Source organism: Schistocerca americana, chromosome 2 (assembly GCF_021461395.2).
Source record: "Schistocerca americana isolate TAMUIC-IGC-003095 chromosome 2, iqSchAmer2.1, whole genome shotgun sequence".
Classification (NCBI taxonomy): domain Eukaryota; kingdom Metazoa; phylum Arthropoda; class Insecta; order Orthoptera; family Acrididae; genus Schistocerca; species Schistocerca americana.
The window spans coordinates 505,251,307-505,276,673 of NC_060120.1; the positions used below are offsets into that span (position 1 = coordinate 505,251,307).

The following is a 25,367-nucleotide window of genomic DNA, read 5'->3' on the forward strand; positions in this document are numbered from 1 at the left end:
AAGGCGTACCCAAGAGAGGATATAGACTCAGGTCACAATATAGTGTCGATGAAGAGTAGGCTGAAGTTTAAGAGATTAACCAGCGAGAATCAATACGCAAACAATAGGGATACTGAAGTACTAAGGAATGACGAAATACCGTTGAAGTTCTCTAAGGTTATAGATACAGCAATAAGGAATAGTTCAGCAGGACAGTACAGATGAAGAGGAATGGACATCCCTGAAAAGGGCCATCACCAGAACTAGGGAAGGAAAACGTAAGTACAAGAAGGTAACTGCGAAGAAATCATGGGTAACAGAAGAAATACTTCAATTGATCAATAAAAAAAAAATGGTTCAAATGGCTCTGAGCACTATGGGACTTAACTGCTGTGGTCATCAGTCCCCTAGAACTTAGAACTAGTTAAACCTAACTAACCTAAGGACATCACAAACATCCATGCCCGAGGCAGGATTCGAACCTGCGACCGTAGCGGTCTTGCGGTTCCAGACTGCAGCGCCTTTAACCGCACGGCCACTTCGGCCGGCTCAATAAAAAAGAGGAAGTACAAAAATGTTCCGGGAAACTCAGGAATGCAGAAATAAGTCGCTGACGAATGAAATAAATAGGAAGTGCAAGAAAGCTAAGACGAAATGGCTGCAGGAAAAATGTGAAGACATCGAAAAAGAAATAATTGTCGGCTGGACAGACTCAGCATACAGGAAAGTCAAAACAATCTTCGGTGATATTAAAAACTAGGGTGATAACATTAGGAGTGCAACGGGAATTCCACCGTTAAACGCAGAAGAGAAAGCGGATAGGTGGAAAGAATAGATTGAAAGCCTCTATGAGGGAGAAGATTCGTCTGATGTGACAGAAGAAGAAACAGGAAGAGATAGGAGATGCAGTTTTAGAATCAGAATTTAAAAGAGCTTTGCTGGCCGGAGTGGCCGTGCGGTTCTGGGCGCTACAGTCTGGAACCGAGCGACAGCTACGGTAGCAGGCTCGGATCCTGCCTCGGGCATGGATGTGTGTGGTGTCCTTAGGTTAGTTAGGTTTAATTAGTTCTAAGTTCTAGGCGACTGATGACCTCAGAAGTTATGTCCCATAGTGCTCAGAGCAATTTAAAAGAGATTTCGAGGACTTAAGATCAAATAAGGGAGAAGGGATAGACAACATTCCATCAGAATTTCTAAAATCAGTGGGGGAAGTGGCAACTAAACGACTATTCACGTTGGTGTGTAGTATGTATGAGTCTGGCAACATACCACCTGGCTTTCGGAAAAAACATTATCCGCACAATTCTGAAGACGGTAAGAGATAACAAGTACGAGAATTATCTCATAATCAGCTTTACAGCTCACGCATCCAAGTTGCTGACAGGAACAATGTAGAGAAGAAAATTGAGGACGCGCTTGATGACGATCAGTTTGGCTTTAGGAAAAGTAAAGGCACGAGAGAAGTAATTCTGACATTGCGGTTAATAATGGAAGCAAGACTAAAGGAACATAAAGACATGTCCATAGGATTTGTCGACCTGAAAAAACTGTTCGACCATGTAAAATGGTGCAAGACGTTCGTAATTGTGGGAAAAATAGGGATAAACTATATGAACAGACGGGTCACATAAATATGTACAACAGCCTAGAGGGACTAATAAGAGTAGACGACCAAGAATGAAGTGCTCGTATTAAAGAGGGTTTAAGAGAAGGATGTAGTCTTTCGCCCCTATGGTTCAATCTGTTCATCGAGGAAGCTATGATGGAAACAAAAGAAACGTTCAGGAGTTGAATTAAAATTAAAGGTGAAAGGATATCAATGATACGATTCGCTGTTGACATTGCTACCCTCAGTGAAAGTGAAGAACCACATGATCTGCTGAATGGACTGAACAGTCTAATGAGTGTAGAAGATTGAATTGAGAGTAAATCAAAGAAGTAATGAGAACTAGTAGAAATGAGTACAGCGAGAAACTTAATGTCAGGATTGATGGTCACGAAGTAGATGAAGTTAGGGAATTCATCTACCTAGGCAGTAAAGTACCCAGTGACGGAAGGAGCAAGGAGGACATCAAAAGCAGATTAGCAATGCCAAAAAGGACATTCCTAGCCAAGAGAATTCTACTAATATCAAATATCTGCCTTAATTTGAGGAAGAAATTTCTGAGATTGTACATCTGGAGTACGGCATAGTTATGGTAGTGAAACATGAACCGTGGGAAAATAGGAACAGACGAGAATCGAAGCATTTGAGATGTGGTGTTACAGACGAATGTTGAAAATTAGGTGGACTCACAATATAAGGAATGAGGAGATTCTACGCGGAATTTGAGAGGAAAGGAACATGTGGAAAACACTGATAAGGAGAAGGGATAGGATGATAGGACATACGTTAAGACATGAGGGAATGACTTCCATGGTACTAGAGGGAGCTGTAGAGGGCGAAGATTGAGATTGGAATACATCCAGCAAATAATTGAGGACGTAAGTTGCAAGTGCTGCTCTGAGATGAAGAGGTTAGCACAGGAGAGGAATTCGTGGCGGGCCGCATCAGACCAGTCAGTAGACTGATATGACCCCCCCCCCCCCCAAAAGAAAAAAAAAAGCCGGTGGTCGTCTCCATAAACGTCGTCATCGATGTGAACGGCGACTCGAAACATGTAGCGCGCCGTAGATGGAGGCTGATGTGAACAGTATTATGCTGTGGGAGGAATGCTCGTGCGCTTGCATGGTGCCTGTGGTAGTCGTCGAACCACCACATGGATCATTTTATGCTTCATGTTTTCCCCGACGGTGATGTCATCTTTCAGCAGTGTAAATATCCTTGTCTCGGAGCCACAAATGTGATGCAGAGCATTATAGTAAGCTCACGTTGATGTCTCGGCGCTCAAATTCGCGTGATGTAAATCCTGCGGAACCCATCTGTTTCGCTATCGAGGGCTGTCACCGCGTTCGCAAATAAGCAGCCCGTTATTTACGCGAATTACATTACCTTTGCGTAGACATCTAATGCCACATACCGCCACAAAACTACGAAGAAACTATCGGATACGTGATATGCAGAATCAGTGATGTATTTCGTTCCAAAGACGGATAAACAACTTATTAAGGAGGTGATCACAATGTTTTTGCTCAGGAGTGTTTATACGTAAGTTATATATCTTTTGTTGTCCACTTTGAAGTATGAACGTGGGCTGTCCGAAACCTGTTTGGTAAAAGTTACGCAACTGATAGCCCGAGACGGGTAATATGCAGTACTTACAGAAATCAAGAGAAAATTATACGAATAGAAGACAAAAAGAGAAGACCACGGATTAAAAAGGGCGTAACAGGGTGTAAATTTTTACTGTCTGTCGACTAGAAACAATAAGTAAAACACCAAAAGTCGAAGAAAAATCCAAGTGAAAGGGTAGAAATGACAAGATTCACTGATGCTATTGCCGTCCCGGGTGAAAGTCAGGGAGAATTAAAAATTCTCTTAAAGGGAATGAACGGTCTCTTGAGCATCAGAAATGAGAAAGGTGACAAACCAAAAGTCAAAATTTAGGTACAGTAGACGAAGTCGTTTTTGCCGCCCTCGAACCAAACTAATGTATTTCAGGTGAAATACGCAGGACGTAAGAAGCAGATTAACCAAGGCATAGACCATTCTTCGCCAAAAGAAGTTAGTATGTATGAAGCATAGGCTTCAATTGGAGGAAGAAATGAAAGGTTATTGTTTACCGTGCTCTCGACGAATATGTCATTGTAGACAGAGCACAAACTTAAATTGCAAGAATGTGAGAACAGGCAGTCGATTGTATCCTACCCGACGTAACTATTCCTGTATTCGCCATAAACCATTTGGGACAATGACGACAGTGTTCATTTTGATAGACTGGGATATGAACCGCCTTCTTCCGAAATGAGTGTGTTGTATGCTGACTACTGTCCCACTTCACCTGGTTTGAGAAAGAAATTGTATGGAAGTGAATCAAGAAATGTGAAAAGCGAGTAAGAGGAGAATGGAAAGATTTGACATGTAAAGGTCGACAAATACACCAAAGTTAAGCGAAAAGATAAGGAAAGAGCAGCGTATCTGTAGGACTGGCGAGGCGAGATATAAATGGAAACCAATTTGTTTAAGGAAAAAAGAGATACGGCATGTACGAAGAATAACTTTCATTGTGCAGTGGAGCAATAGAGGACAATAATTGTGCAGTGTTTAAACTTTATTTACAATTTGAACAGAAACTGGGCTGTAGTTATGAGTCGAAGACCATGGAAAGGAATTTGTATTTGAGAAGGTAGTAGTACAGGATTTTAGCCTATTCCATTGCTATTTAATCTATACATTGAGCAAGCTCTAAGGGAAACCAAGGAGAATTCTGAAAGGGAATTAAAGTTCAGGAATAAGAAATAAAGACCTAGAGTTTGGCTGACGACAATGTAATTGCATCAGAGACGGCAAGGGGCTTGAAAAGCAGTTCATCGGAACGACTAATGCCTCGAAAAGATACTGTAAGATGAACGTCAACAAAATTAATATAAGAAAGGTAACGGAATGTAGTTGAATTAAAACAGATGATGCTGAGGGAATTAGATCAGGAAATGACTCACTACAACTAGAGATGAGTTTTGCTAATTGGGCGGTAAACTGACAGGTGTTCAAATTAGCCACCGAACGCGAGCAGCTAGTAAAAAGCGTTTCTATAAAAGAGAAATCTGTTAACATCGAATATAATTTGTTAGGAATTCATTTCTGAAGATTTATGCCTGGAACTTAGTCGATAAACACTTCAGACGAGAAAAGAACAGAAGTTTTTAAAATATGCTGTCACAGAATAATTCTGAAGGGTAGTTGGGTAGATCGAATAACTAGAAAATGAAATACTGAATTGCATTGAAGAAGATAAAAACTTAAAGTACTACATAACCAAAAGAAGGGATCGACTGATAGGACGCGTCCTGAAACATCAAAGCTTCGTGAGTTTGCTAACGGAGGGCTACAGGGATAAAAATTCTAGAGACACCAAGGCTCGAATACAGTAACCAAATTCAAATGGTGTACGTTGTTGTAATGACACAGAGATGAAGAGGCTTCCACAAGACAAGCTACTGTGGAGAACTGCATCGAACCAGCCTTTTAGCTGAAGACCACCACCACCAACAACAACAATAACAATAACAATAATATTAATAATTTAGGACGTTGAGAGCGTCACTATGAAATGATTAGATTAGCACAATAACTGGAACAGTGTACTTGTTACCTGTTCACATGCTAATGTTGTGTGCGTGTATTGTGAGCTGACTAATGGCACCATTGTGAAATAACCTTGAAATTGCGGAAGTTGTCATGTCATTACGGTCCAAGGAGAACGAGAAAACGCAGTCCAAGACTGTGCGTGATAGCAACCAGGCGTAGAACAAAAGAATAGCTCACAGCTCATACAGTATAAACCATGTCTGACCAGATTTGCGCCCACTGCTGCACTTTATCAAAACCTGCTGCCTATAGGTCGCCGAAGCATATCATTTATAACAACTCTGCATCGAACAAACACATTATCTCGACAATACAGAACAAGGGCAGCCACTGATGCTTACATAACTATTAATAACGACAAGATTACCTGAGTACTACAGTATTCACATTACCGGTTCTGGAAATTTACTGCCATCATCAGATGTGGTAATTAATTCACAAACAGATTCGTCGTAATACAAAAACCCTCGAGTTAAATACATTCTGAAAATAAGTGGTATAAAATACGTCAAAGACTTACATGATTCCTTTTTTTATTTATTGTTGCTTCATCACCCTCGTCCCATATGGGAGGGAAGTGGGTTGTCAGCGGTTACGGTTCGCCAATATTCTGCCAAACGATTTAAAAAATTTAAAACACAGTAAAATTTGACATAACGTTAGAAAAAAATTTATAGGATAAAAGAAATTGGAATTAAAATAATGTCGCATGGTCTGTATATTGTGCTTGTGGAAGACAATGGGAAGTGAAACTTCTCATGTAAGTATAGGAAGAGTGTCACTATTAGAGACATTTACGAACAACCGAGAGCAACAAATTGACATTAAAATGTTAAAGCTTCAGGAAAATGGACTGACTTTAGGGTAACACTGTTCTCTACTAGGCGAAGTGGTTCCTTCTGTATAAATCATTAATTTTTCAGATTAGAAGGTATTATAAAGACGCAAACAAAAGGATATGCCCCACAGGCAATAAAAGAGCGGAAGTGCAACTACTCTCATTTGGAATTGAAATTATTGTAAGTGCTGTTTATTTTTACCTCAAACGAAATCATATTGATTGGCTTTATTGGACTAAACGTAAATTAGTATGAGGCGTAAACGCCGTTGTTGATTGATGGTGCACTTGGGGACGCCCGCATCTCGTGGTCGTGCGGTAGCGTTCTCGCTTCCCACGCCCGGGTTCCCGGGTTCGATTCCCGGCGGGGTCAGGGATTTTCTCTGCCTCGTGATGGCTGGGTGTTGTGTGCTGTCCTTAGGTTAGTTAGGTTTAAGTAGTTCTAAGTTCTAGGGGACTTATGACCACAGCAGTTGAGCCCCATAGTGCTCAGAGCCATTTTTGAACTTGGGGACGAAGGGCCTGACAAGTAGATAATTTTCGTATAAAAGATGTTATTTTGTAAAATGTTAGTCCGATTTCAAAGTAAGATGTTATTATTAACATAAATAATGATAGAACATTGATGGCGCTCGTTCTTTGCGTCAACAAACCAGCCGTTTCCAAGTTAAACGCCCAGAAATTAATTTCCTCATTTAATTTAACAGAAGAGCTGACAGGTTTGAAATTTTACAATAAAACGAGCTTACATTGGAACATTCTAATTTTTATTGGCAATAATATATATCTAGTAAAATTTATATATGGCCTCATTGTCAGAAAAAGTAGAAGAAAATACGGTGTTGCATATTGCTCAGATATAACAATGTGTCAAAGATGTTCATTTTATACAAGACTTTGCTCTGACATCGGTTCAACCAAAAGAAACAGTTTTTTTTTTCTTTTCATTCATTAGAGTTGACATAAACTCGCAAACATTGTAGCTGAAATAATACTAGTAGCTGTTACATGGCTGTCCAGAAGCAGGAATATCATTTGACTTTTCAGTATAATGTCCTTTCAGGATTATTCAACCACGCACAAGAGTTCACTACCTACGTTTTTATCAAAACGTATGTTATATGGGTAATGCGAGAACTTAAGGTTGGCGCACAATTTCGTAGCGTTCTCCCGTAACTTTAATGAGCACAACAGATACACGTTACAGAGAATTTAGTCATCAACAATATATTCTCCTTGACTATTTACAACAGTCTGTCAACGCTGGGGTAACTTTTCCATTCCACGACTTTAGAAATCACGTGGTTTAGAAGTGAAGCACTCGTCGAACCGCGTTCGGAGTGGTTTTTTCGTCCGGAAAGAAGTTCCTTGAACGTTATTCGCCAGAAGAGCGGGAAAGGTGAAAATTTTGAGGGCACAGTGTCAGGTGAATAAGGCGGGTGTGGAATGACTTCCCAACACTTTTATACAGATTTTTTGTCAGTCTAGCACCTAAGCGTTATCATGGAGTAGTATCACTTTTTACAGTATTCCTGGTCGTTGGTCGTGGACCGCGTCTGCAAGACATCTCAGTTATTGACAATAAATATAACGGTGGCTGCACCTCGGGAAAGCAATTCGTAGTAAATCACACCGTCGCTGTTCCACCAGACGCATAACAGTATCTTTTGTGGACAGGTCTTTGTGCGGGGGACTGCTGCTTTGTTTTGGCTCACATTCCTTTCTTTTCCTTATGTCAGCATAAAGGCATCATTTCTCGTCACCAGTAACAATGCAGGATAGGAATGGTCCATGTCATTCGAGCCAAGTGGTGAGGAGCAAGCAGAGATGTGGCCACCCGGTGATTTTTGTGATTTTTGGCCTAGAGCAAGCCGAATCCATACTCCCGATTTTTGAGCCATCCCCACTGCGTGCAAATGTGGCACGATGGTAGAATAACATTTCACCACATTTGCTGGTTCTCGAGTACACTGACAAGGATCATTGTGGGTTATTGGTTTTAATCAATGTTCATAAAATCCCGCAGATATTCTTGAACGTAGAGAGTCGCTATAATGAAAACGATCCTTCTTAAAACGAAGAAACCATCTTCATGCCGTGCTCTGTCCAGTGGCATTCTACTCATTCAGGGCGCAAATGTTTCTGGCTGCCACCGCTGTTGTCACGCCTCTGTTGAACACACACAAGAATATGTCGGAAATTTTCCGATTTCTCCACTTGGCACTTCATTTTCTAGAGTCGTCAGTTGCACACTCGATTTCCAAATGACAAAATGATAATATGTAAACTCGAATAGTAACCGTATGCACCAACCTCTGTAAAGATTGGTTCAAATGCCTCTGAGCACTATGGGACTCAACATCTGAGGTCATCAGTCGCCTAGAACTTAGAACTACTGAAACCTAACTAACCTAAGGACATCACACACATCCATGCCCAAGGAAGGACTCGAACCTCTGGCCGTAGCGGTCGAGCGGTTCCAGAATGAAGCACCTGGAACCGCTCGGCCACACCGGCCGGCCTGTGTAAAGAGTGTGTCTCTATTACACTGAAAACAATATAGTCAACTTAACGCTACTCTTTGCGTTGTGTAAGCACTCAGATATCGATAGTAACTATCTGAGGGCGAAACAAGGGAGCGCTATTCTAAGCATTGTTGCGAGACGAGATGCCTGCGATAGTGGAAGTAGTAGCGTCGGTCGAGAGATGGGAGACAGAAAATGTCACGTGCCCTCACGTCGGTGATGGCAGATCTTACCACACTCAAGGCCTGATTACATTTATATAGACAAGAGTGATTTACATGGCTTAGCTACACTTGAAGATGGAATCCAAGTTAAATTTTGAAGCATATCGTAAAGAGCAATTTCAGGGTTACGCTCATGATTGTTAGTCCGGGTATATAATAATCCGATGTTTTTCTTGTCAGATAAGGCAGCCACCTTAGCCTCCAAATAATACAAATTATTTTCCGTGTCTAATTAACAAATATACTGCGGTTATTTTATGTTAACGTAACGTTGAAATTCAAATAATCTGTTAATCTGGCACTCAGCCATTATTGTTACCTATGTCATTATTATTATTCTTTCTTTTCTCAGACGTTATGTCTGCTCGAAAATGGAAAGTGACGTGGACCTTGATGAAGCGCGACTTCCTTTTAACTGTACGGTATATGTTATATTGCATTTAGGAACTTTTGGGTAATTGAACATGTATCATTAATTACGGATTTCTGTAGTTGTATATGTAAGTTTGGATGTAGCTGTATTGCATTGATGCACTGGTGGATATTGTGTGGTATGACTCCCATAGTTGATAGTATAATTGATATAATGTCAACTTTATCCTGATGCCACATGTCCTTGAGTTCCTGAAACAGTTGGATGTATTTTTCAATTTTTTCTCCTCTTTTCTTTTGTATATTTGTTGTATTGGGTATGGATATTTCGATTATTTGTGTTAATTTCTTCTTTTTATTGCTGAGTATGATGTCAGGTTTGTTATGAGGTGTTGTTTTATCTGTTATAATGGTTCTGTTCCAGTATAATTTGTATTCATCATTCTCCAGTACATTTTGTGGTGCATACTTGTAAGTGGGAACATGTTGTTTTATAAGTTTATGTTGTAAGGCAAGCTGTTGATGTATTATTTTTGCTACATTGTTATGTCTTCTGGGGTATTCTGTATTTGCTAGTATTGTACACCCACTTGTGATGTGATCTACTGTTTCTTTGTTGTTTGCAAAGTCTGCATTTATCTGTTGTGGCATTGGGATCTTTAATTATATGCTTACTGTAATATCTGGTGTTTATTGTTTGATCCTGTATGGCAATCATGAATCCTTCCGTCTCACTGTATATATTGCCTTTTCTTAGCCATGTGTTGGATGTGTCTTGATCGATGCGTGGCTGTGTTAGATGATACGGGTGCTTGGCATGTAGTGTTTTCTTTTTCCAACTTACTTTCTTCATTTCTGTTGATGTTATGTGATCTAAAGGGTTGTAGAAGTGGTTATGAAATTGCAGTGGTGTAGTCGATGTATTTATATGAGTGATTGCTTTGTGTATTTTGCTAGTTTCTGCTCGTTCTATAAAGAATTTTCTTAAATTGTCTACCTGTCCATAATGTAGGTTTTTTATGTCAATAAATCCCCTTCCTCCTTCCTTTCTGCTTAATGTGAATCTTTCGGTTGCTGAATGTATGTGATGTATTCTATATTTGTGGCATTGTGATTGTGTAAGTGTATTGAGTGCTTCTAGGTCTGTATTCCTCCATTTCACTACTCCAAATGAGTAGGTCAATATTGGTATAGCATAAGTATTTATAGCTTTTGTCTTGTTTCTTGCTGTCAATTCTGTTTTCAGTATTTTCGTTAGTCTTTGTCTATATTTTTCTTTTAGTTCTTCTTTAATATTTGTATTATCTCTTCCGATTTTTTGTCTGTATCCTGGATATTTATAGGCATCTGTTTTTTCCATCGCTTCTATGCAGTCGCTGTGGTTATCCAATATGTAATCTTCTTGTTCAGTGTGTTTTCCCTTCACTATGCTATTTTTCTTACATTTGTCTGTTCTAAAGCCATGTTTATATCATTGCTGAATACTTCTGTTATTTTTAGTAATTGGTTGAGTTGTTGATTTGTTGCTGCCAGTAGTTTTAGATCATCCATGTATAGCAAATGTGTGATTTTGTGTGGGTATGTTCCAGTAATATTGTATCCATAATGTGTATTATTTAGCATGTTGGATAGTGGGTTCACAGCAAGGCAGAACCAGAAAGGACTTAATGAGTCTCCTTGGTATATTCCACGCTTAATCTGTATTGGCTGTGATGTGATATTATTTGAATTTGTTTGGATATTAAGTGTGGTTTTCCAATTTTTCATTACTATGTTTAGGAGCTGTATCAGTTTAGGATCTACTTTGTATATTTACAATATTTGTAGTAACCATGAGTGGGGTACACTATCAAAAGCTTTTTGGTAATCATTGTATGCGTAGTGTAATGACCTTTGTTCAGTTTTAGCTTGATATGTCACCTCTGCATCTATTATCAGTTGCTCTTTACATCCTCGTGCTCCTTTGCAACAGCCTTTTTGTTCTTCATTTATAATTTTGTTCTGTGTTGTATGTGTCATTAATTTCTGTTTAATGACTGAAGTTAATATTTTTTATATTGTTGGTAGGCATGTTATGGGGCGATATTTAGCTGGGTTTGCTGTGTCTGCTTGATCTTTAGGTTTCATATAAGTTATTCCATGTGTAAGTGTATCAGAGAATGTGTATGGGTCTGCAATGTGATTGTTAAATAATTAAGTTAGATGTGAATATGTTGAGGTGAACTTCTTTAGCCAGAAATTTGCTATTTTATCTTTTCCAGAGGCTTTCCAATTGAGTAGAATTAATTGCTTGGGTGACTTCATGTTGCAAAATTATCACTTCAGGCATTTGTGGTATCATCTTGTATGTATCTGTTTCTGCTTGTATCCACTGTGCATGCCTGTTATGTCGTACCGGGTTTGGCCATATGTTGCTCCAGACGTGTTCCATGTCTGCTATGTTTGGTGGATTGTCTATTTTAATGTGTGTGATCTATTGTCTGGTAAAATCTCTTTTGGTTTGTGTTGAATGTTTGGTTTTGTTTTCTTCTATTTTCACTTTTTTTGTATCTTCTAAGTCGTTTGGCCAATGCTTGTAATATCTGCTTCTTTTCATCTAATTGCTCAATCGCTTCTTGTAGAGAAATTTTACCTAACCTTTTTCGTTTTTTTTGTGACATTTCATTTCCTATAAATTGTGTTAGCTGTCCGATGTCTTTTCTCAGTTTTTCTATTCTGATCTGTAGCCTGTGTTGCCATGCTGGTTTTGTGGGTTTCTTCTGTGTGTTGGTTGGTTCTGATCTCTGCCTAGTGTGTATATTTAGTGTAGTGAGTGCTCCTATATAAACCAGTAGTTGTAACTCTTCCATAGTTGTGTTTTCATTTATTTTGTTGTGTATGATTGTGTTGATAGTTTTTATTGTTGTTTCGACTTGTGGGTTATTTGGTGGTCTATGCAAGAATGGTCTAATGTCTGTATTTGTGTCTTTGTATTCTATATATGTCAGCTGAAATTTTCTTCTATATCTAACGTGTGTGTTACTTCGAGTTCTATTTGTGCTTGTTCTGGTAGCTGTCTTAAGATTTCGTTTTCCTCTGATTGTTTAATTTATGCGTGTTGTTCTTTGTTTGTTTGCTCTGGGATGTTTGAGTCCATTACTGTATATTCTTCTTCTTCTGGTTGCACATTACTTTGTTACAGTATTCGTTAAAATTGTTGTTTGATGTTTTCTAATTCTGACTTGGGTATCCTGTTATTTTTGATTATTACACGGATCTGATCAGCCAGCCATTGTTATGTTAAAAACTTTAATTTAGGGTATCTGGTAATAAATGTTTTGTATACTTGTGATCTGTATCCAGTTGTGTTGGTTCCTAAGTTTGTTGGTTGGTAATAACAGAACATGAGGTGTTGGTTAACTTCATCTGACCATCTCATCCTCTGTCTTTGTTTTCCTTCTAGGGTGGTTGCAGGAAGCATATCCATCATAACACCTCTATTTGGATTTAAATCATTTTCCATGTGGCTAGCAGTGTCGTTACCATTGTGGACGGGTATAGGGTTCAAACGTCATCCCCGACCATGATAGCACTTGAATGAGATTTTCACTCTGCAGTGGAGTGTGCGCTGATATGAAACTTCATGGCAGATTAAAACTGTGTGCCGGTCCTGCACTCAGTTTTAATCTGCCAGGAAGTTTCGTGATAGCGCTTGTCCTAGGCTTCATTAGTTCTGTCCTGAACCAACTAATCACACTAAAAGGGGGGTTAGCCCTATTAGTAGTTTGTTCTTTTCGTCGCCTTTTACGACTGGCAGAACATACCAGAGGCCTACTCTTTTCCTGGGCCTCCACGGGGTTTATTATTATTATTATTATTATTATTATTATTATTATTATTATTGGTTTCTGAAGTTACAAGTAAATTAATTAAATGCCTTCTCACAAGTTATTTAGTAGTTAAAAGGAACCAAGCAACTTCTTTTTATTAAATTCATTCGTAGTGACAATAAGTTTTTGCCGCTGCTGCTGCATGTTGCTTCGAATTGCTGTAAACCACATGGAAAAGGGCAGACATCTGGAAAGGTGAGTGCAAACCTTAGGGCCAAAACAGACACACTGACACACCACAACACGTCATGTACCCTAATCGAGTACATTCCATTGCACAAGTCCGACTCTGTATCACCCGTAAATTCTTACTCAGATACGCAGTCAGATAGGTTATCCAAATATTAAAGATTCTCATGTAACGATCGGTTGAGGGCTTAAGGACAGTCGAACTGACACACAACACGCACACAGTGTTATGCAGCTAGGTTCCGTTTACTGATAGCTCAAGTTGCTTATCCAGTTTATTTTCACAGACGAACATAGACATATTTGTTGTAGCTACACTACATATTGGATCCATATACGCTAGACCTAATAGTATTTGCGTCGGCGTTGTCTTTGCAATTACTTTCGCAATTATCAGCAGTGCGCGATAGACAAGGAGTGCCTACAAAAGCACTGCGCTTTTCCAACTGGTTGTTAATGATTTTCCGTTGTTACACTTATTAGAGACAATGTTCTTAAAATGAACTTCATTGCTGTACCATTAATCGTTTATTGTTCATTTACATAAGAGTTTTCAATGTGGGCGTTTGTATCTTGGTAGTTTTTCTGGCGCTTTCATAGAATTATCTTACACAAAGCTGTCTCTCTGCCTCAAGATCTTAGGATATGATGGCCATTGACATTTGTGTACTCTTTAGAGTACTTGTATTTAAAAAAGTTATCAAAAACGTAAAATATGTAATTTGTATATTTTATTAGTTTTTTGCTCTTGCTTTATTTAAAGTTACATTTTCTCCAGTACATCTATTAACGCAGTGTACACATCAGTAGCATTACATGTGACGTACGCAGTATGTAGTTATGTGGAAAAGAGAGACTTGTCACAACATCCGCTGCAGGGCATGAATTACCGGTATCTCATGTGCCAGTTCTGTCACCGTTTGTAACGGCTGGTAAACGGCGCCATGCTTGTATTGTATGGAAGTGGGGACCTAGAAACGACGGAGAGGCTTCGTCCCCGCTGTAGCCGACAATGGTACACAACCCCACAATAGGCTACAGCAGTCCACTCATGCCACCGCCGCCCCACTCTGAACCCATGGTTAATGTGCGGTTCGGGGTTCGGCACCCAGTGGACCGCCCCGACCCACTCCCCCCTCCCTCTCCCCACTCCCCCGCGCCCCTCCCCCTCGCCCCTCCCCCCTCCCCCTCGGGAATGTCTCACACCAGACAAGTGGAACCCTCAATGTTTGTGTGGTAGAGTAATTACGTTGTACACGTACGTGGAGAAAGTCTTTCCGCAGCAATCGCAGACAGAGCGCAACTGAGGCGGAATAAAGGGAACCAGCCCGCATTCGCCGAGGCAGGTGGAAAACCACCTTAAAAACCATCCACAGACTGCCCGGCACACCGGACCTCCACACTAATCCGCTGGGCGAATTCGTGCCGGGGACCGGCACGCCTTCCCGCCCGGAAAGCAGTGCGATAGACCGCACGGCTAACCGGGCGGGCTGACGCCATGCTTACTCATTTACAGTGACGATACGATCAAACATCTGAATTTCCGGCAGTGCTGGGCAAGAAGGACGCGTGGCGCGACCTGAACGCCAACTTCGATGCGCTGGTTCCGTCCACGGCAGCGGCGACACCAGACGAGAAGCGGGCGGCCGCGCAGGAAATCCGCCGCTTCTACTTGGGAGACCGGCCGCTAGGCGACGACACGTTCTTGCAGTATGCGCAGGTACGTGCAGAGGTGGCAACGCGGTTCTTAGACGGTTACTATGACGATCACGTTTATGTTGTAGTCTTGAATCCGAAGACTGGTTTGAAGCAGCCGTCTAAGCTACTCTATGCTATGCAAGCCTCTTCTTCTCGGAATAACTGCGGCAACTTACATCCTTCTGAATTCGTTTATTCATCTTTCGGTCTCCATCTATGGCTTTTACCTCACATTTCCCTCCAATGCTAAATTTGTGATCACATGATTTCTCAGAACGTGTCCTATCAACCGATCCCTTCTCCTAGTCAGGTTGTGCCACAAATTTCTTTGCCTCAGTCCTGTTCAGTAACTTCTTATTACTTATGCCATCTGCCGATGTAATTTTCAGCATTCTCCTGTGGGACCACATTTCAAAAGCCTCTAGTATCGTGTTGGCTGAACTGCTCGTCGTCAATGTCTCACTTCCATTCGTGGCTACATTCCGTAAAATACTTTCATAAAATGCTTCCTAACACGTAAGTCTACATTTGATGTAACAAGTCTGTCTTCTTCAGATAAACTTTCCTTGACATTGTCAACCAACAGTTTGTCTCCTCTTCACTTAGGCCATCATCAGTTATTTTGCTGCTCAAACAAACTCCCTCAGCATCAACTGATTTAATTCGACTACATTCCATATCCTGGTTTTCCTTTCATTGATGTTCATCTTATATTCTCCTTTCAAGACACTGTCCATACCGTTTTACTGATCTTCTAAGGCGTTTGCTGACACAATTACACTGCCATCGGTAAGCCACAAATTTTTTAGTTCTCCTACACAACAATTTTCTTTCTTTACTGATTGTTCAGTGTACAGATTGAATAACATCGGGATAAGCTACAGCCCTTTCTCGCCTCCTTTTCAGACATTACCCCTCAACTATTATGATTCTTGCCTGGTTTTTCTATATGTTGTAAATAGCCTTCCGCTTCCTGTATTTTATCCCAGCTGCCTTCAGACTTCCAAAGCGAGAATTTCAGTCAACACTGTCGAAAGTTTTCTCTAAGTCTACAAATGTCATAAACGTCGGTCTGCCGTGACTTAGCCTGCCTTCTAAGAAGTCGTGGGGGCAGTATTGCTCCGGAATCCAAAATGATCTTCCCCAAAGTCGGCTTCTAACAGTTTTCCTATTCTTCTTTAAAGAATACGTCTCAGTATTTTGCAATCACAACAATCATCATCACGATAAAAACTGGACATACAAGGTCTCCAATGAAGGCGTCCTCGAATTCAAAATTAAATATATGGAATAATGAGTTTAATAGATTGGTGCAAAAAGCGTATATTGATGGTGAAAGCGGTAAGAATTTTGTGCAGAAGTCGTACAAAAGTTTCGAAATGGCTCGAAAAGTAGCTAACACATGGTAGCTTGAGCAGCTTGTAGGAATTTAACTAGTCCGCGGTAGGCAGTCATTGCAACCAAATAACAACCGTTTCGGAATATCCACCAGACACAGTATAGAGGTGACGCAAATGAACAACGAAATTTCCATCAAATACTACTGTGTTTCGACGGAAATGAATTCAGATGCCAAGCAGAGTGGCGATTGTAGCTCGTCCAGCACGGTGGGACGGTTTACGAACAAGTGTCTTTCGATGTGCACCACAAACAGCTGTCACAGGAAGTCAGGTCGCACGGATATGGAGGCCATTCCATTCTGTGCAATAATCCAGCGCAGTGACTCTATTCCTGTAGTATTCTTGAAGAAAACCAAGCACCAGTTCCTTGCGATGTGGGTTGGCCTCATCTTGCTTGAAGCACTCACTCTGTGCTCGATCGACACTCCCACGCTGTGTTCCAAAATGTAGCGTAACATTCATTAGTGATGCTTTCTCGCATGGGAGAAGGGGCAATAAAGTCTGTGCTACACGCAGCAGCCTAAATAGTAACAGTATACAGTAATTCAGCTTGACACGAATAAGGATTTTGAGAACCCCACAATTGATTAATTTGTGTGTTCACACCGCCATTTCGGTGCAAGCACTTCGCCTGTGAATCAGATGCAGCCAGCGTCAAATCTTTCATTATGAATCATTGTCAGAATGTGATTCGCAAAGTCAGCTGTCTGTCGCACGGGTCGTACAAGTGTGCTATAATAGCTTTGGATACTGAGTAGAAACATGTGTAGTCCCTGTCTCAGTATTTTCTGCGTGCTGGTTTTACTGGCTCTAAACACTATTGGGCTTAACATCTGAGGTCATCAGTCCCCTAGACTTAGAACTACTTAAACCTAACTAAGCTAAGGACATCACACACATCCCTGCCCGAGGCAGAATTCGAACCTGCGACCGTAGCAGCAGCGCGCTTCCGGACTGAAGCGCCTAGAACCGCTGGGCCACAGCGGCCGGCTTGTACGTGCTGGAACGCTTCGAACCAATATCTGCTGCAGTTCTTCGTTCTGGTCGTATTACTATTTCACTGAATAATCACAGAAACCTGGGCGACAGTTTCAGGACGAAACAATATTTTTCCTTGGCCCAAAATTTCCCTCCACATCATCGACCGCGTAGCCTGTCCGTCGGATTCTGGCGAATAGCTTGCGAATATTCTTTTGGAACATTCAGACGTGTTTGAAAACTGGCCTTTTTGCTGTAGGACTGTGTTTTAACCTGTGGTACTCCAGTACCAGAAAAACACATTGTTCAGTGAAATACATGATTTCAAACTCTTCCTTCGGTTCGGTAACCTCCTTCAACGTTTCAGCGGTGGACGTGATTCTTCTGCACTGCACTTTGTATAGGCACGACGTATTGCATTTACAGCGCGATTTGTTAGCAGCTTTTCGAACAGTTTCGAAACTTCTGTATAAAATGCTCACAGCTTTCACAATAAACATACCGTTTGTTGCACTCGCCTATCGATCTTAGTTTTCAAGATGTCTAATTCTGAAATCAAAGACTCCTTCGCTAGACACCTGTACTTGGTCTGGCTTTTACGCAGCTCCCTCAACGAAGATTTAATGGTAAGGAAGGGGCGGATATCGTAAAACTTTTGTAACTCATAACCTTTAATAAAATAAGTTTTTCAATTTAGGAAAATCTCTTCAGTTTCTTATCTTAGATATTCTGGCATGTTTACTACACAAATTACCTCCAGATTTTGTTTTTAAATCAGTTGGTACGTACAGAAAGCACACGTAAAAAATGTGACCTCGAACGCTCATAACCGCACGAAAATGTGCTTACACAATGCTAAAACAGTAGCATGAGCCATTCGCATGCAAAACTGCGCGTCTTACCACGAGAGATATTAGAATGATTAATTACTTAAGATCTAAGAGAGGAACCTTGGTAAAGCGAAGAGACAAAGTATTTAAATAATGGGTTGCAAATCACACATATTTTGCGGTCGTAAGTTGCTTAAAATAATCGCGCTCTCTGAAAAATAGACTTTGTCCGGCTATTCCGTCTTCAAAGTACACAATTATATTTGCTGCTAGTCGTGTAAATGTGGGATTTCAATGATGTGGTCAAAGCAAAGTGGAACAGTACAATATAGGCAGCTTACTAAACAGTTTTTCACATTCCTGATTCAAGCCGGCCAATATAGAACACCGCACCAGTTAAGTTTTCAGACAATGATATTGGAATGTCAGCGTCATAACATGCCTTTTACCAAACATACTGTTAGATAGGCTTGTTCTTATGAATATCTTTCCGTTCTGCTTTTGCTCTGACCACATCACTGAAATCCCACACCTGCACTTTGAAGACTGAATAGCTGTGTGACACTATTACGCCAGTAAAATAAGATGGTTATTCAAATCGAGCAATTATTTTAGCAGAGGGAAATACAGCAATTTGTTTTACCAAAGTTCCTGTCTTAGACATTTAATGATTGACCATTCAAATGGTTTCCGTGGTAAGACGCGGTTTTGCATGCGGATCTCTTATAGCGCTGTTTTTGGGATGAAGGGTTTATATTCTGAGCACTTTTCGTGCGGATGTGAGCGGTCAAGGTCACTTACTTCTGTTGTCAGTAACACTACAGGCTTTTTCTATCAATGAAATTTCTTTTAAATTTATTACATAAGGCTACGGCATACGAGTTAGCTTTAGGATAGTACAGTTGAAGTGGCAATGTTTTCGTTGAGGCGTGTTACTCTGTAACTACGTGAATGCTGTGTATACAACGTTACTGTTGTAAATAAGTAGAAACTCTTTAGCTTTGTGATATTGTAAACGCAGAACTCTATCGCTGTTTACTTTGTGTTTTTTAACAGATCAGAAGATAAATATCACTGCCCGAAACCGGTAATTCTGAGAATATGAAACGGCAATCAACAAACTGAAACTGCATTTTCTAATCATAGCCACTTCTATGCAGACAAATACTCAAGTATTGTAGAGCAGCTCTTCTCAAACTTTTCACGGCGAAACTTATGTAGAGGAGCATTTCTATCTAACCCCACTCGCAGAATCACTGACTGCAGAAACAGCACTAGTCCATGCCTGTTGCTTTTGAGAAAAATGGAAAAATATGTTTATTTGCTGCCTTGTCAGTTCAATTACACTTAGTAAGATACAGTTTCTGATGATATCGAGACACTATTTTCTGTGTCGTGATTATAGAACTATTTTAACACTATGCCGTCCAGCGACACCACAGAGGTGTCGTGTGCATAGTATCGCTCAGTGGCCGGCGGCAGCACTTCAGTATCTTTTGCATGATCTTTTTTTGGTTTAGGTAGCAGTAAGTTACACACGCCAACAAATTTCTTGTTTTCGTAAGTACTTGTGCTCTTTCATCATGGCAGACGAAAGAGGCGACACGATTAATCACGGTGGATGCGCGGACGACTTGGCCGATTGGGAAGAAGACATTGAATATCAAAACAAATGAAGGTGAAGCATAATCGTCGGAAGACAACTCGTCCAAGAACAACTCGGCGAACGCTACGGTTGCCAACTGGTTGGTATGAATCAGAAGAAGACAGCGCACGGTGGTCAGACTTTGATTTACCGAGGACTAATAATAAATTTCAATTATCTGCGGGTTCAAACATATTTCCCAAAGATACACAGAGCGTCGAAAATATCGGAGAATTATATATTGGGAACGATCTATATGAATATATTAGCAACGAAACCAACAAGTACTACAGTCGAAATTGCAATACAAGGAAACTGGATAAAAAAAAAAGTTCGTCGACGTTACGGGACCCGAACTTTGAAAATGGCCTGTGCTTGCTTACCTTACGGGAACTGTAAAAAAAGCAAGGACCGATGACAATCGACGAATCCGTTGATACACATCAATATTTCACAAAACGATGTCCTGCAACCGATTCAGACAAATACTATCATTTTTCATTTTTCCGACAACAGCAATAAACTGGATAATGCCGACCGGCTTTTCAAAGTGCAATTCGTAACTGATTAATTTTCCAAAAAGTTGAAAGAAACCTTTAACCCAAGTCAAAAACATCTCAATTGATGATGGAATGATACCGTGGAGTGGACGGTTAAATTTTAAAGTGTACAATCCGTTGAAACTTACGAAATATGGCACACTCATTCGGATGCTGTGTGATTCGAGTGCTGGATACATTTCCTCGTTCAAGATATATTCCGGCGCTGGGCGAAAACAGTGATGGAACTATTGAGACCTTCTTATGGAAACTACATCACCTCTACATGGATAACTATTAAAAAAGTGTAGAACTCGCAGAGAAGTTACTTCCAAAGAAAATTAGAGTTTGTGGAACCATACGGCAAAACAGAGGATTTCCGGAAAATTTGAAGCGCGCAAAAGTCAATGTGTTTGAAGCTTGTCATCAACGGAAAGGTGAAGTTCTCGCACAGGCTTGTATAGTGTCGAAAACTAACGATACGAATGATCTCTACAGTACATAATGCCACCTTGACTGATATTCAAAGAAAATGAAGAGAAACCAATTACACAATTAAAAAAACCTGAAAGTGAATTAGACTATAGCACATACATGAAAGGCGTGGATCGGGCAGACCTATATTTGAGCTATTACCCTACATACAGAAAAAGTATAAAATGGTCAAAAAATGTTTGCATGCACGTTTTTAATTGCGCATTATTTAATGCGTTCCATACATGGCAATATTTCGATACAGACCACAAGAGTCTCTTATTTCACGATTTTTTATTGAAAGTGTCGTAGATGAAAGATCATGTACCTGCTTCTGAGCAAAACTTAGGGGTTGCCACTACATCGCGTACATCCCATCATGATCCGGTTGACAGCATTTCCGGTCACATAAAGCAACATCAGCTAATACTTAATTCCGAAACGAATAAACTAAAACGAAGGAACTGCCATGTATGTTTCAAAAACGAAAAAGAACAACAAACTTAATGTGCAAGTCTTGCGGAGTTGCGTTACATCTTGGAGACTTTTTCTGCATATCATACGAAAGAGATATACTAAGTGCGAAAGACAATGCAAATAAAAAAGTGTATGAAACAAACAAATTTAGTATATATTTTCGTATGTATCTCTTCGGAATTTTATGAAAGTAGGGTAACAGGGTTGTGAACTTATGAGAACTAACGATGAGATTAGTAAAACTTAACAATTTATAATCTCCCGATAATGTCAAAACTGCCGGCGACAAGCCAAGTAATTCGAATTAGCGCTGCCGGCGCCAAGCGAATACATTTTTATGAGACGTGCGGAGGGAAAACAGGATACAGTTTCTGATGATAACCAAACACTATTTTCAGTGTCGTGATTATACAATTATTTTAACGCTTAATGTTGGTGGACATGTATTGTTCCTGAAATCAATTGCATTTCACAAATGCAATTTCGTGATACTCAACAGTTTACTCCAAAATTTGATTTGAACACACAAACTGTTACTGTAAAGCTACATAATAGGATCTGAAGTCCAGCTTTATTGTTTCTCAATACCTAAACTTTGTAAGTTTACATACAGGTTCTGAACACCAACTTTTAACTATTGAACACAGTCAATGAAACAGAAGGGTTGGTAAAATGCTCCTATCCCCATATTTCTTATTCATTCAGGCTCTTCATAGTCCGCTAAAAGTCAGATGTAGAGTGCTCCATAAAAGGTAATGTGCTCTTCAGGGATATGACTCCAGTTTCTTGGAGTCAGCCGTTTTCTTGCCGCTCAGTGACACAGTTTTCGTATGATGCAGCAGTTACTTTTGTGTTTAAATCAATAAGTAAACGAAAAAGTATGCCTAACTAGGCCTCCAATGTGCGCTTTGCTGTCACATTTCCACTACACTCACTTTTGTATTCAAATTCCATGAATTCTGATACAGTGAAAGATTGTTTCTCACTTCATGGGAATACTTTCCTGTTCACCGATTCTAAGGACATGACACTGCATTTGTAATTTTCTGACCATCATTTTTGAACTGCATAATATTCAGTTGAAACAACTTTCGCCTGATAGTTTTGTAAGGTACTTAGCAGTAGCAATAAGTTCTACAAAGTGCATGTCCTGTGAATACTATAAACAGCTCACATTTTCTTCTTAATGACCATGAAGTCCTTGTCATATCGCAGTAGCGAATGGTCTCTAACCGGGAAATAAGTAATTGCGACAAAACGCTGAGAAACCGTAACTGCCACAGGAATCTTATCGTAGATTAATTCTTAATGTTCCCTGAGTTACCTATTTGAAAATATATAAAATAATTTTATGTTGGATCGCAAATAATTTTGTGTGAAGTCCAGTAAAGAAATACACACTTCATCAGGCCTATTTTTGCGACGCCATCATAAATTTACAATGTTTAGAATGTTGCACGTCCTGTTTTGAGGTAATGTATATTGAACCCAAACGTTACGTTTCCAGAGGTAGGACGCATCTGGCACCGGCATGCTAGGAAGTGACAGATTGTACATAAAATCTATGGCAATACCTGCAACATCACCCTCTTTTTGACCTACTTCTTTTCCAGAAAAATTTGAAGCTCTGCATTTATGGTCCATCGGTACTGTATCAGGAACGATCTTGGTATTTCATTCAGTATCTTCGTAATTTATTTTTAAGCCCTTAACAAGTTCCATATTTGCTAACCTGTGGAGTAAGTGTAAACCGTTCTTTGAATATTTTTATCCAAAAGTCATACTTAATATTACTTGTGTGGGGATGCCATATTTGAAATTGCTCATGCATGAGTTTGACATTCAGTTGCCCATTTAAACGTTTCATAGTGAGTTAGTTTTTCGTGATAGGAATTTATGTGATCGATAATCATACTTATTTCTGCATTGTAGATGAGATTTCCTGGTGCATTTTTACCCCTCTTATCAATAGGGGACATTTCACAAGCAAAGAGATTGGTTATCCTTCTGAGCCTTTGGCTTGTGACGCCAAGGATAAATATGAAATGTTTCTTGGACACCCCTGATCGGCACTTGCTGGAAGTAATGAAATATTGTAAGTTGTTATGCCTTGGTTTGCTGTTAGCTGCTTCTGGTACTCTTCCTCTCCTTCAACAAATATTACCTACAGAAGTCAATCCTTGAAGATAAGAATAGTGTACATTCTCTGATGTCACGCCATGGAAATGTGACAATATTTCATTTCCTTCCTCTTCGAAAATTCTTTCAAAGTATTGGTGATAACGTCTAGAAAATCATACAGATACTTCACTGACACAATAAATCATTAATTTTTTCAATTATACATATCCTTTATTATCATGACATTACTTTCTTGCAGCCTTCACCCATGTTTTTTTCTTTTAAAGTAACTTCCCACTGTAGTTTATGTAGTCTAAACCTTTAATTTGCGACCTTTTTATGATTTCATGTTGATGCTAAACATTACTTACAGCTTTTTCCTCTTTAAACTTTCACCACCAACATATACATCCAAATATTCCATCATGGTGTTTAACATCGCAAATTCGCATGAATTTAGAGATAATATCAGGCAACGGACTAACCAACGTTGGTTGCAGAAATGGAATTAGTCATGGTGTTTCTCCTCTGATATAACTTTGGCATCTCAGTTCTTCCATTAAGAGTGAAGGAAAAGATGTTCTTCTTGCATTAGTTAGCTAGAGGGAGCGTCAGAATAGGGACATCTATTCTTAACTTAGTACAACCAAAACGTGGACAAACGTTGGTCCTGCAGTCAGCTATTAATATAATTACTACTAACAACATAAACAAAACAACCAGTATGCGACTGTTATATATGTAATTCGACTAACAAATGAAACAGTCATTTGTTTTGCATGAACACTGTCTCAAAGACGTTCTTTACTGTTATGTGTGAGCAATATCTGAAAAAAATAGACTAGATAAATGTATCATTAAATAAATGTGTTAAAGTAGAAAATTAAAACATGAACGATGGAAACAACCGAAAAGAATTAGGTTATAAAATTGGAAAAAATACGTTATTAATTCATTTATTACTTAAAATTTGTGTATAAAAATTACTTTCTGCTGAAGACTGAAAAAAGATAAGTTTAGCTTTCATGAGATTTACTTTCAAATAGTTTGAGAATTTGTCCCCCTGACAGGCATTGCATATCTAACAGAAGTGTGCTGGCACAAACCTCAACATAGCTTGCCCCCATGCAAAATTGTTCGACCCATTTGGGAGCTAACTACTCAGCAGCAGTTACTGATACGTTCGTCTTTTTGAAGCTTTTTTTTCCTTTCTTCGAGCATTGTTCACACATGTCAATTTACGCAATGTTTACAGTAAAGTGGGTCGCTGGGACAGAGATCATGAAAATATGTACTGGTATTGCAGACAGCTTACCAGCGTAAGTACCTACTCGTTAGTATACTAAAGAATGTCCTTGTTCCGTGAGAAACTACAGTCCTCAGTCCCGCGAAAGAATGCGATCAATGTGTTTTCATGTGTTACAGTTACGAGGAGACTACTATTTCGTGTACACAGCGCTGGAAGTCACCAGGTTGCATGCTTCAGTCCCTGCAGCGCAACCCGTCTACTTCTATTTCTTCGATGTCGAAACGAAGCTAAACATTTTCAAGATGATGTTCGGAGCCTCGAAATACAAAGGTATAAATTTCAGCAAGCAGTACTGTTTTATCGTCTGTTAATTAAACGGCGCAGTTGCCATCGTAACTGCAAGTGTGGCTGGTGTGTGTGTGTGTGTGTGTGTGTGTGTGTGTGTGTGTGTCAGACATTATTATGATAAGCTAAGTAACTTTTTTGATTCTGGAGTACACTTCAAAGCGAGATAATACATTACACTATTTTTCAGTGTAGTTACCAAGCCATTAGAAAACGGCTGTGTTAACGGTCTCTTCATTGGCATATCTTTCCCCCAGTTGTTCTGTCAATTTGCCGAAAATGTGCAAACATTGTGGCGCAAGATTTTCTTTCATTCCATATCAGCACCACCCACGATTTTGCGATATTGCGCACATCATTTGCACCA

General features: G+C 39.8%; 1 protein-coding gene across 1 annotated transcript in view; it reads left to right on the forward strand.

Moving 5' to 3' along the window:
- LOC124595161 (esterase E4-like) overlaps window positions 1-25,367 on the forward strand; it is a 91,513-nt gene that overhangs the window by 58,297 nt on the left and 7,849 nt on the right. The window contains exons 7-8 of the mRNA XM_047133771.1: window positions 14,795-14,964; window positions 24,832-24,985. Coding sequence (XP_046989727.1) covers window positions 14,795-14,964; window positions 24,832-24,985 — 324 coding nt within the window. The remainder of the gene's footprint in view (window positions 1-14,794; window positions 14,965-24,831; window positions 24,986-25,367) is intronic.